The following is a 13,376-nucleotide window of genomic DNA, read 5'->3' as shown; positions in this document are numbered from 1 at the left end:
TGGCAAGAAAAACTGGATTAGAAAGTTAGAATAGACACATAATATGGAATATCTGAGATACAGCGGAGAGGAAGAAATAGAGGGAGTAATAAATAGATGGAAAGTGTTCAAGAAGACGAGGAGATATGCGGATGTTTTGAGTGGTGGAAAACAGGACTAAACTAGTAGAAAAGGGCGAAAACAAGGAAAACTAGACTGGAGATGGATGGGGATAGATGGGAGGAGGAAAGGGGGGGGGGGGGGGGTGGAGTATATTTCTTTCTCTCTTTTTTTTTAAAGGGTGGAAAATGTATACTGTATTTATTTGCATGTTGTATTTCATTGATGTGTTGGTATATGGATATAAATCAAAATAAATAATAATAAAAAAAACAGAGAAAGGAAGATACAACATTTCCCAGTATGGGCACATGTTGGGGAGGGGACAGGACGGTTTGTGAGACAGTGGAGTGTTCTCAGAGCAGGAGAGGACACATCAGTACTGCGCTTTATATTTGTTAGGCTTGTTACAGAGTGGTGCGCTCAAATCAGCTATTAAATACAGGGGGTCCCCTACTTACAAACATCTGACTTACAAATGACTCCTACTTACAAACGGAGGGAGATAACAGGAAGGAAGGAAATCTATCTCTAGGAAGGGAAATTCTCTCCTGTAAGAGTTAATATGGGAAAAAGATGTCTCCACTAAAGCTTTATCACCAATCCTTGTTTCCCTAACAGCCCAAAATTTTCAAAATCCAATTATCATTGGGACAGAAAGTGAGGTGAAATCTTCTGTACAGGGGCACAGACAGCTAAACAAATGTTACAGGGGTGATAACCCTTCCCTATGTTATCCAAAAGGCTTAAATATAGATTTTTTGACTGGAGCTACACTTAAAAAATGTACCTGTTCTGACTTACAAACAGATTCAACTTAAGAACAAACCTACAGTCCCTATCTTGTTTGTAACCCGGGAACCCCCTGTCTTTTTACACGGTAATACACTATCCAGTTTCCTCTGATTTCTCTATGAATATTGTTGCAAGCAACCATCCAAGGATTTGAATGCTGACCATAAACCCAGAGGTGGTTTAAAAGCATGTTTTGACCGAGCTTAGGTGCAAGGTCACACGCTCTAAGATGAGCGCATACACCAAAGGTGGAGCACAAGAGTGGACATGAGCACTTTACTGTTATATTATCTGTTTTTTCATCTGCAATGAACACCAGAAGAATGGAGTAGTTATGAATGGACTTTATGTTGCGATTCTGTGGACACAGATTAAAGTGGTTGTAAACCCTTACAACACACTTAGACCTACAGGTAAGCCTAGATTAAGGCTTACCTGTAGGTCCAAGAAATATCTCCTAAACCTATACGGTTTAGGAGATATTTGCCGGAAGACAGGCACCGCTGTCTACGGCGCATGCACCGTAGACAGCAGCGCGCAGGCGCACTGAGCGTGGCATCGTCAATGACAAAGATGCCGCGCGTGCCGGCTCCCATGCGCATGCGTGGGAGTGACGTCATCGCGGCTTCACCGAATGACAGCGGCGGAGCTGCGAGACCCCACCGAGAAGATGGATGCGCCGGACTACAGGGGACAGCGGTGACTTTGCTGGCTCTTGTGTCAGGTAAGTGACACATAATGGACTACTATGCGATGCATAGTAGTCCATTATGCTTTGCCTTTGCAGGGAATGAAAGAGGAAGTAAACCCATCAGGGTTTACTTCCTCTTTAATGCACAAATTAATTTGGCACAAGAGCACTTTAAACACGGTTAACATTATTTCTATATTGATTATTGTATATTGATGCACTTTTATATAGATTTATGTAAATTACAGGTTGTCACTACTATTATCACACAGGGTTGCATATTGCTCTATTGCATATGAATGCAACATTTGTATATAGAGGTGTGTATGCTACACGGGTTGACATTGGGAGTATTGCATAGGATTGCAATTTTTAATTGTTTATGTTCGCAACTTGTAATCGCACAAGATTGCATTATTATGTTCACTAGATTTTTACATAGGAATGGAATATCTCACCACCACTATTTAACAGTAGTCAGTAATATTATGATTTTGTATGATTACATTTGGATAGCGCAGCATTATATTGGTATGAATTTTTATTTGGCACGAGCATATGGGACGTGATCAATGTTAGCAGCTGTCATTTAATCATCTCTAATTATAATATGTTCACTGTTAGTTCTGTTAGTTCAGTGCATAATACTTCAAAACACAGAAAAACTTCAAAGTGGTATTTTTTTTTCTCAGCTACAACAGTTGTGGAGACAGCCAAGGAGAAGCAGAGCCCTGAAGAGTTTGGCACAGCACTGGACAGCCTCATGGGTGAATTTGCCTTCCCTGCAGAGTTTGTGTTAGAGGTTTGGGGAGCCATTCACCAAACAGGAATCTAAAAACTAACCCTGACTGCCTGCTACCAATTCCTTTCTTTACTGCAGCTCCTGTGAAGTAAAAATAAAAAAATAAATGTGTGATTTGGATATTATTTAATAAACTCAAAACTCACATTCACACTTTGGTACTTAAAAATGTAATGTGCTTCTACAAACTGTATAGAGTTACAAAGTTAGACAGGCTAAGAAAAGACACAAGCCCATCTAGTTCAACAAATAGAAAACATAAACAAATAGAAAACATACAAATACAAAACTGATCCAGAGGAAGGCAAAAAAAACTCAATAAAGCATAGTTCAATGTGCTCCAGCAGAGGACTTCCCAGGAGCCTACAGATATTCAGCGAATCAACAATCGTGGGTGTTATCTATAAATGTAAATTTTTTGTGCATTTTAGGATTGCACCCAGCTCTTTTTTAAAACCACCCGCTGAGCTGGCTAGAATATTTTCACAGCTCTAAGGCCGCGTACACACGCGCGGACTGTTCGCCCAACTTTGTCCGTCCAACAGTTTCGGCAAACAGTCCGCTCAAACTTAGCATGGACGGACATGGCCACACACGACGGACAGTCCGCTGAAACCTTGTTTCAGCGGACAGTTTTTCGGAATTTCCGTAAGACCTTGTTCGTCCAACTGTCCGCTGAAACTGTCCACTGAAGCCCCACACACGAGCGGACTGTCCGCCCAAACACTGTTCAGCGGACAAGGTTGGGCGAACAGTCCGCCCGTGTGTACGCGGCCTTATTGTGAAGAAGCCTTTCTATATGTGGAGGTTAAATCTCTTTACCTCCAGACATGAAGTTTGCCCATTTGTCCTCTGTAATTAACTGAAGAAGAATAACCCAAAACCTATATGGTCCGTGGTGATCATGTCCCTCTTAAAGTGACACTAAAGGTTTGAATATTTTTTTTTTAAAATAATAAACATGTCATACTTACCTCCACTGTGCAGCTCGTTTTGCACAGAGTGGCCCCGATCTTTGTCTTCTGGGGTCCCTCTGCGGCAGTCTCGGCTCCTCCAGCTTCTGATAACCCCCTCTGGACCTTGTAGGTGCGCTCCCGAGTCCTGTATTCGGCGTCCATAGCCGCCGACTACAGGACTCTCCCCGCCCACCCCCCCAGGCCTTGCGTCATTGGAGTTGATTGCCAGCAGCGCGAACCAATGGCTGTACTGCTATTAATCAATCCAATGAAGAGCACGAGCCAAGGAAGACTTTCCAGGGCTCAGGTAAGTAAAATGGGGGGCTGGGGGGCCAGTGGGCGCAAGATGTTTTTTCACCTAGGATGCATTAAGGTGAAAAAACATGAACCTTTACAACCAGTGCAGATAATGTTTTCTCTTAGCTGAGCTACTCCATGCCTCCTATCGGTTTGGTTGCTCTTCTCTGCACTTTCTCCAGTTCTCCAACATTCTTTTTGTAAACTAATGCCCTAAACTTAACTGAATATTGCAGATGAGGTCCTAAATGAAAAGTTATGCACTTGAGGGCTACATCATACATTTAACCACTTGCCTAGTGGGCACTTATACCCCTTTCCAAACCAGGCCAATTTTCAGCTTTCAGCACTCTCACACTTTGAATGGCAATTATTAAGTCATGCAAGATTGTATCCTTATGAAATTTTTTTCTCCCTTTGTTTAAATACTACCAAAAGAAAGCTCTATGTAATCAATCAACTTTTTTTTTTTTTTAGCGCTATAAATACAAAAAGAAAGAACATTTTGTATAAAAATGCATTTTTCTTCATTTCTGTTATAAAATTCTGCAAATTAGTAATTTTTCTTCATAAATTTTAACCAACATTTATGATGCTACATTTCTTTGGTAAAAATAACCCAAAACAGTGTATAGTAATGTTTTTTGGGAAGGTTATAAGGTGTGTAATACACGTATAAAATACTTGCACATATAGAAAGCATAGTATAGTGCATTTCCACTGTGCAGCATTGTGACTGCTGAGTGGTTCTGCAGTGATACTACAAAGAGTGACAAATGCAATAAAAAAAAAGTATTATAACTGGTGTGATAGACCAGTGGCCCCCAAAAACAACAGATAGAAGCGGGGTGTTATATACCTTCTTCCACATACATACTGCACTTCTCTAGAGACTTTTGTCACAGGGTCATTTAAAAAATGACAGGCAGAGGAAGAGGCAGGCCCTTCCGCAGGGGTGGTAGGGGTAGGGCAGGAGCAACAGGCTTGAGCCAAAGTGGCAAATTGCAGAAGGTGCGTGCGATTACGTCAAAGGACGCACCAGACTTGGTTGAGTGGCTCACTCAGCCTTACTCTTCTGCACCCTCCTCATCCTCTCGATCTGCACCCTCTTCTTCACTCTCTGCTATGTGCACCTTATAAGGACTGGTAAGGTATAGCGTAGTACAGTATATAGGGTTGAGTGAGGTACAATCTGCTAATCCTTAAGGACTGGTATAGGTCCACAATATATAGGGTTGAGGTGCACTACTGCTGACTGCTGCCCTATTCTGCAGCAGTCCTTTATCAGTATAGGGACTGAGGTACAGTCTGCTAATCCCTAGCTACTAGTTCCATAAAGGTCCTTAAGGACTGGTATAGGTGTACTATTTGGTGTGCAGTATATAGTTGTGTAATACACATATAAAATACTTGCACATACTTGACTTCCTCCTGGGGCTGCTTATTATGAGGGGCTCCCACCATCCCTGTGCTGTGCTGACTTCCTCCTGGGGCTGTACCTCTGCTGTGCATATTATGAGGGGCTCCCACCATCCCTGTGCTATGCTCATTATGAGGGGCTCCCACCATCCCTGTGCTATGCTGACTTCCTCCTGGGGCTGCTTATTATGAGGGGCTCCCACCATCCCTGTGCTGTGCTGACTTCCTCCTGGGGCTGCTTATTATGAGGGGCTCCCACCATCCCTGTGCTGTGCTGACTTCCTCATGGGGCTGCTTATTATGAGCGGCTCCCACCATCCCTGTGCTATGCTGTCTTCCTCCTGGGGCTGCTTATTATGAGGAGACCCCACCATCCCTGTGCTATGCTCATTATGAGGGGCTCCCACCATCCTTGTGCTATGCTGACTTCCTCCTGGGGCTGCTTATTATGAGGGGCTCCCACCATCCCTGTGCTATGCTGACTTCCTCCTGGGGCTGCTTATTATGAGGGGCTCCCACCATCCCTGTGCTATGCTTATTATGAGGGGCTCCCACCATCCCTGTGCTTTGCTGACTTCCTCCTGGGGCTGCTTATTATGAGGGGCTCCCACCATCCCTGTGCTATGCTGACTTCCTCCTGGGGCTGCTTATTATGAGAGGCTCCCACCATCCCTGTGCTATGCTCATTATGAGGGGCTCCCACCATCCCTGTGCTATGCTGACTTCCTCCTGGGGCTGCTTATTATGAGGGGCTCCCACCATCCCTGTGCTATGCTGACTTCCTCCTGGGGCTGCTTATTATGAGGGGCTCCCACCATCCCTGTGCTATGCTGACTTCCTCCTGGGGCTGTACCTCTGCTGTGCATATTATGAGCGGCTCCCACCATCCCTGTGCTATGCTCATTATGAGGGGCTCCCACCATCCCTGTGCTATGCTGACTTCCTCCTGCGGCTGCTTACGGTGCAGGTGTCAGGGCTGTATATCACAGTGCTGGTGTCAGTGCTTTATGTCACGCTGCTGATGTCAGTGCTCTCTATCACGGTGCTGGTGTCAGATCACTATCACGGTGCAGGTGTCAGTGCTGTATATCACGGTGCTGGTGTCAGTGCTTTATGTCACGCTGCTGATGTCAGTGCTCTCTATCACAGTGCTGGTGTCAGATTACTCTATCACGGTGCAGGTGTCAGTGCTCTATATCACGGTGCTGATGTCAGTGTTTTATGTCACAGTGCTGATGTCAGTGCTCTCTATCACGGTGCTGGTGTCAGTGCTCTATATCACGGTGCTGGTGATCATCTCCTGCACCCTCTTCTTTGCCTACCCTGACCTTCCCTCTCCTCCATTGCGCTCCTGAGTCCTGCATTGTCAGAATTTCACATATAAAAAAAGAATGCTTGTAGTTGTCGATCCCAGATTCACCTCATACATGTGTTATGTCATTGGTCATGGGGTGGGACTATGTGTGCACAGCTAGTAATTATTTTGTGGCTGCAAATTTGACCTGTAGATTTGTAAAGTTCGCCTCCCATTAAAGTCACTGGAGCCCGCCGCGAACGTTACGGTTCGCAAACTATCGGCCGCGTTCGCATTTCGCGTTCGCGAAACGTCCCGTCGGAAGTTCGTCCAGCACTAGTGCTCTCTATCACAGTGCTGGTGTCAGTGCACTCTATCTCGGTGCTGGTGTCAGTGCTCTATATCACGGTGCTGGTGTCAGTGCTCTATATCACGGTGCTGGTGTCAGTGCTCTATATCTCGGTGCTGGTGTCAGTGCTCTATATCACGGTGCTGGTGTCAGTGCTCTATATCATGATGCTGGTGTCAGTGCTCTATATCACGGTGCTGGTGTCAGTGCTCTATATCATGATGCTGGTGTCAGTGTTCTCTATCACGGTGCTGGTGTCAGTGCTCTATATCACGGTGCTGTTGTCAGTGCACTCTATCATGGTGTGGGTGTCAGTGCTCTCTCTCTATCTCGGTGCTGGTGTCAGTGTTCTCTATCTTGGTACCGGTGTCAGTGCTCTCTATCACGGTGCTGGTGTCAGTGCTTTCTATCACGGTGCTGGTGATCATCTCCTGCACCCTCTTCATAGCCTACCTTGACCTTTCCTCTCCTCTATTGCCTTCATGCGCTCCTGAGTCCGGAATTGTAAAAATTTCACAGATAAAAAAAGAATGCTTGTAGTTGTCGATCCAAGATTCACTTCATACATTTGTTATGTCAGTGGCCATGTGGTGGGACTATGTGTGCACAGCTAGTAAGAATTTTGTGGCTGAAAATATGACCTGTAGGTTTTTAAGGTTCGCCTGCCATTGAAGACAATGGGGCCCACCGCAAACTTTGTGGTTCACAAACTTTAGGCCGCGTTCGCGGTTCGCGTTCACAAAACGTCCCGTCGGAAGTTGATCCATCTCTACTTGAGACACGAACAAGCCAGGAAAGCCAAATTACCCCTTTTTGGAAAGTAGACATTCCAAGGTATTTAGTAAAGGACATGGTGAGTTTTTGAAGTTGTAATTTTTTCCCACAATTCTTTGCAAAATATTTTTTTTCCCCACAAAATTGTCATATTAACCACTTCAGCCCCGGACCAATAAACAGCCTAAGTACCAGAGGTCTTTTTACAATTTCGCACTGCACTGCTTTAACTGGTAATTGCGTGGTCATGCAATGTTGTACCCAAACGAAATTTGCGTCCTTTTCTTCCCACAAATAGAGCTTTCTTTTGATGGTATTTGATTGCCTCTGTGATTTTTATTTTTTGCGATATAAATGGAAAAAGACCGAAAATTTTGAGAAAAAATTATATTTTCTACTTTTTGTTATAAGAAAAATCGAATAAACTCAATTTTAGTCATACATTTAGGGCAAAATTTATTCAGCCTTTAGTAAAAAAAAATGTCAATAAGCGTATATTTATTGGTTTGCGCAAAAGTTATAGCGTCTACAAACTAGAGTACATTTTCGGGAATTTACACAGCTTTTAATTTACGACTGCCTATCTCATTTCTTGAGGTGCTAAAATGGCAGGGCAGTACAAACCCCCCCCCAAATGACCCCCATTTTGGAAAGTAGACACCCCAAGGAAGTTGTGGAGAGGCATGTTGAGCCCATTGAATATTTTTTTTTGTCCCAAGTGATTGAATAATGACACAAAAAAAAAAAAGTTTACAAAAAGTTGTCACTAAATGATATATTGCTCACACATGCCATAGTTATAAGTGGAATTGCACCCCAAAATATATTCTTCTGCTTCTCCTGAGTACGGGGATACCACATATGTGGGACTTTTTGGGAGTCTAGCTGCGTACGGCACCCCGAAATCCAATCACTGCCTTCAGGATTTCTAAAGGTGCAAATTTTTGATTTCACTCCTCACTACCTATCACAGTTTCGAAGGCCATAAAATGCCAAAATAGCACAAAACCCCCCCCAAATGACCCCATTTTGGAAAGTAGACACCCCAAGCTATTTACTGAGAGGCATGTTGAGTCCATGAAATATTTTATATTTTGCCACAAGTTGCAGGAATTTTACAATTTTTTTTTTTTGCACAAAGTTGTCACTAAATGATATTTTTCTCACACATGCTATGGGCACAAGTCAAATTACACCCCAAAATAAATTCTGCTGCTTCTCCCGAGTACGGGGATACCACATGTGGGGAACTTTTTGGGAGCCTAGCCACATACGTGACCCCGAAATCCAAGCACTGCCTTCCGGATTTAAATATAAAATGCTACCAAAAAAACTGTTAGCGATCGCAGGGATCAGGCCTGACTCTGCGATCGCTGCAGTTATGTGTTTAGTGTTTTGTAAGTGACAGTGATTGATCGATACTGCACTTGGGTGGGCTGGGCAGAGGGGCAAAACGCAGGTGCTAGTAGGTATCTGGGCTGATCCCGCTAACAATGCGTTTTTTTGGAACCCTAAACTGCTGGGGATGCTAGTATAGATCTGATCAGATCAGATATTGATCTGTTCAGATGCTATACCACTACGGGAGGTTTATGCTTTGCGTGTGGGTGTTAGCGGTACTGGCACTAACCTTGCGCTGCCTGGGGCGACGCAGACCCTGACCCTAAAACCTAATTGATATCACCCGCCGGGTGATCAGGGGGTTAAACCTTTATTGGGTAATAAATGGTGGGTGCCCTGATGCTATAAAAAGCAGTCACCCGTAACACTTATACGGTGATCACTGGTGAAAGGGTTAACTAGGGGCAATCAGGGGGTTCAAATTTTTATTAGGTAGTATATGGGGGTCCCTGGCGCTATATAAAAACCTGACGGGGAACCTAAATAACTAACTAGCTAACCAGCGTCACCAGTGACACTTATACTGTGATCGCTGGTGAAAGGGTTAACTAGGGGCAATCAGGGGGTTAAAACCATTATTGGGTAGTATATGGGGGTACCTAGCGCTATAAAAACCTGGCGGTGAACCTAAAAAAATAACTAGCTACCTAGCGACACTAATGCAGCGATCAGAAAAATGATTTCTCTCACATGGCATATGCATACTTGCAGCTGCCCCCCCCCCCCCCCCCCCCCAACACACATTCTGCTACTCCTGAGTATGATGAGGCCCAACAGGCCACATAGAGAGGCATCTAACTTCTTGATGAAGGCCACTCATGATTACACTTTTGAAGGCCCTGGCGCACAGGACAATGGAAACGCCCACAAAATGACCCCAAGCACCCCCAACATATATTCTATGATAATAAGTCTTTTAAACTTTTCATTTTTTTAACAGGTTTTTGGAAAATGTGGAAAGAAAATGAAAAAAAACTATTTTTACACAAAGTTTTAATTTATAAGATATTTCTAACACATAGCATGTACATACCAAAAATGACACCCCAAAATACATTCTGCTACTCCTCCTGAGTATGGTGATACCACATGTGTGAGACTTTTAAACATGTGAAACAATATGTGTAATGCTTAAAAATATAACCAGATGCATGAAAACATAATGATCAAGTGAAAAAATGTACATATAGGGGTGTATAAACAGCGAAATGTCCCAAAAAGAATCCACACGAAATCTGGAGTCACCCAAAAGGAAACACAGTGGGTGCTAAAACAACGTGTGACAGTACATAAATATGAATGTGAAAGAGTTCTTTGGAGTCTCCCTTCCAGAGAAACTTGAGGCAGATGTGAGTGTATCAATCAGATCCTGAAAAACGGTGTGCACACAATAGGGTACGCTTACCAGCAATGATGGACACACATACCATATGGCACTGTTTATACACCCCTATATGTACATTTTTTTCACTTGATCATTATTGTAAGATATGTGCAAGATACGTCAGAAGAGGAATCTCTTATTTTCCTTCCTTTGGCCATCAATGCAGTGTGACTGTGTACAACAAGAGAGGGGTGGAGAGGTGGAGAGGGGTGTGACTAGGAGTGTAGGAGTTTGGCTTTCTCACTCCAGACTACATGTTGACAGTAAGAGGGAAGGGGAAGAGGGGGAGCTGAAAGCAGGCCGAGAGGAGACCTGCGGATGACGCAGATACGCATTTAGCCCACGGTATCTTGGCTCAACAGCCATTATAATTGTAGTCTGTTCTCAAGGGGGAAGACAGGAGCTGGCAGGATCAAACAGGTATTGCAAGAGATACTGTTTGAGAGAAGCAATGCAAAAAGCAAAAGATTGCTGCTCCAACCTCTTTAATCCGTGATAAAACACCCAACCGTAATGGAACTCACAGGTGCTAGCTCTGCTCAAGCTTGAGGAATGAAGAAAATTATGGATGTCCGCACACCATGGAAGGCATCTTTATTGATATGAAATAATAAAATCCAAATACTGTCACCTCATAAATAGGGAAAGAACAGGGCAGATAGCTAACGCATTTCACACCCTGTCATGGCGCTTATTCACAGCTAAATTATTAAAGTTTGATCATGGGTATATATAGGAAAAGTTTATGACCAATTAAAAAGCAAAAGCACCAAGCTGCAGCATTAAAGAGACAGGCGCAGCATATTTTTTGTTTTTGGGTTAACAAGTGCTATAAGGAGGTATCCGTCAAACTAAGGAGAAATAATTTTGCCCCTGCATGCAATGCATATTTCTAGCCCTCAAGTGCATAACTTTTCATTTATCAACATTAAACCTCATTTGCCACATAGTTGCCCAATCAAATACTGCGTTGAGGTCGGCTTGTGAGTTGAAGTCATTGAAGACCTTATTCCATGGCATAGCTTGATGTACTTTGCAAACACTAATAACACTAGATCATTCAGAATCAGAGCATTAAAACATTACTTAATCACTGCTCTCTGAAAATGGTCTTTAACCAGTTCTCTATTCATTTACAAACGGAATTTTCTAATCTTTAACTAACACATTAGCCATGGGTGTCAAACACTTTTGCAAAGTCCAAGTATATTTTACCGCCCCGTTGTTTAATTTTTTGCTTACTGCTTCCTAAAAAGAAATCTGATTTGACAATTTCAGTCTTTTGTGACTTCATGCTGTCCATTGCCTAAAATATTGTTTTCTGCAAAAACCTGCTATGTGGTCTTTTATTAAACTCTCAAATATCTTCCCCAAAGTTAAACCAGTTGATCTGTAATCTCTTTGTAAAGCCTTTGATCTGTTTTTAAATTTAGATTGTCCTTGCACCAATCCAGTGATGCCACTAGAAACTAGACATGTGCGATTAGTTTCGTACAAAACGAAAATTCGTATGAATTTCTGGAAATACTAATTTTTATGCATATGAATTTCCGTACGAAATACGAAATTTTCTTTACGAATTTCGGATCCAAATTCATAACGAAAATTCTTAATTGTTACGAAAAGTTAACGAACCTAAAAGTTAAAACCCCAGAAAGTCAGCACAGGGATGGTGGGAACCCTATGGGAATTTCTATGCTTACAAATTTCATATGAAATACGAAATTTCAGAATTTCAGATCCAAATTAACAGAATTGTGACTGGTGTTTTGTTCACCAATCAGAGGAAGTCAGCACAGCGCAGGGATGGTGGGAACCCCTCATAATGGGCACAGCGGGTGTACACTCAAACCTGGGAACTCAGCACAGGGATGGTGGAAACCCCTCATAATGGACACACAGCAGGTGTACAGACCTCTGAACTCAGCACAGGGATGGTGGGAACCCTTCATAATAGACACACAACAGGTGTACAGACCTGGGAACTCAGCACAGGGATGGTGGGAACCCTATGGGAATTTCTATGCTTATGAATTTCATACAAAATACGAAATTTCATTAACGAATTTTGGATCCAAATTAACAGAATTGTGACTGGTGTTTTGTTCACCAATCAAAGGAAGTCAGGGATGGTAGGAACCCCTCATAATGGGCACAGCGGATTTACACTCAGACCCGGGAACTCAGCACAGGGATGGTGGGAACCCCTTATAATGGACACACAGCAGGTGTACAGACCTGGCAACTCAGCGCATGGATGGTGGGAACCCCTCATAATGAACACACAGCAGGTGTACAGACTTGGGAACTCAGCACAGGGATGGTGGGAACCCTATGGGAATTTCTATGCTTATGAATTTCATACGAAATACGAAATTTTCGATAACGAATTTCTGAATTTTCAGATCCAAATTAACAGAAACATGACTGGTGTTTTGTTCACCAATCAGAGGAAGTCAGCACAGCACAGGGATGGTGGGAACCCCTCACAATGGGCAAAGCACATGTACACTCAGACCCAGGAACTCAGCACAGGGATGGTGGCATAATGATAAATTCATCATAGCTAACATTCGTTATTGTTACTAAAAGTTACCAAACCTTAAGGGCCGGTTCACACTGCGGGTGATGCGAGGCGACACGACTTGCCTCGCCGCGATCTGACAAGTCGCCCCCGTTCTGTACAATGGAACCGTTCTGAGAGGAGGGACTCGATTCGCTCCGACTCAGAAAAAAGGTTCCTGTACTACTTTTGGGCGACCTCGGGGCGACTTGCATTGACTTCTATACAGAAGTCATTTGCAAATTGCCGCTGAGGTCGCGGCAGGTCGCGGCGAGGCAAGTCAGTGTTGCCTCGCATCGCCCGCAGTGTGAACCGGCCCTAAAGCTAAAAACCCAGGAAGTCAGCACAGCACAGGGATGGCGGGAACCCCTCATAATCAATGATAAATTCATCATAACGAACTTTCGTTATTTTCAATTAAAAGTTTACAAAACTAACGAAAATTCCTATTTCGTACAAATCCGAATTGAATTTCTTACACAAAATACATTTTTTTTTTTCGTACGGAACGAAACTAAACACATTTTTTGACTGCGCCCACATCTACTAGAA

General features: G+C 43.3%; 1 protein-coding gene across 1 annotated transcript in view; it reads left to right on the top strand.

Moving 5' to 3' along the window:
• GIPC3 (GIPC PDZ domain containing family member 3) overlaps positions 1 to 2,461 on the top strand; it is a 1,281,857-nt gene extending 1,279,396 nt beyond the window's left edge. Inside the window, exon 6 of the mRNA XM_077475734.1 lies at positions 2,278 to 2,461. Within this exon, the coding sequence (XP_077331860.1) occupies positions 2,278 to 2,420 (143 nt within the window). The 3' untranslated portion in view covers positions 2,421 to 2,461. The remainder of the gene's footprint in view (positions 1 to 2,277) is intronic.
• Positions 2,462 to 13,376: the final 10,915 nt, after the last annotated feature.

Source organism: Lithobates pipiens, unplaced genomic scaffold, assembly GCF_037356315.1.
Source record: "Lithobates pipiens isolate NorthernLeopardFrog02 unplaced genomic scaffold, aLitPip1_a1.2 Scaffold_13, whole genome shotgun sequence".
In the NCBI taxonomy this organism is placed as follows: Eukaryota; Metazoa; Chordata; class Amphibia; order Anura; family Ranidae; genus Lithobates; species Lithobates pipiens.
The sequence above is the reverse complement of the archived record's forward strand: the minus strand, read 5'-3'. Positions and strand labels throughout refer to the sequence as shown.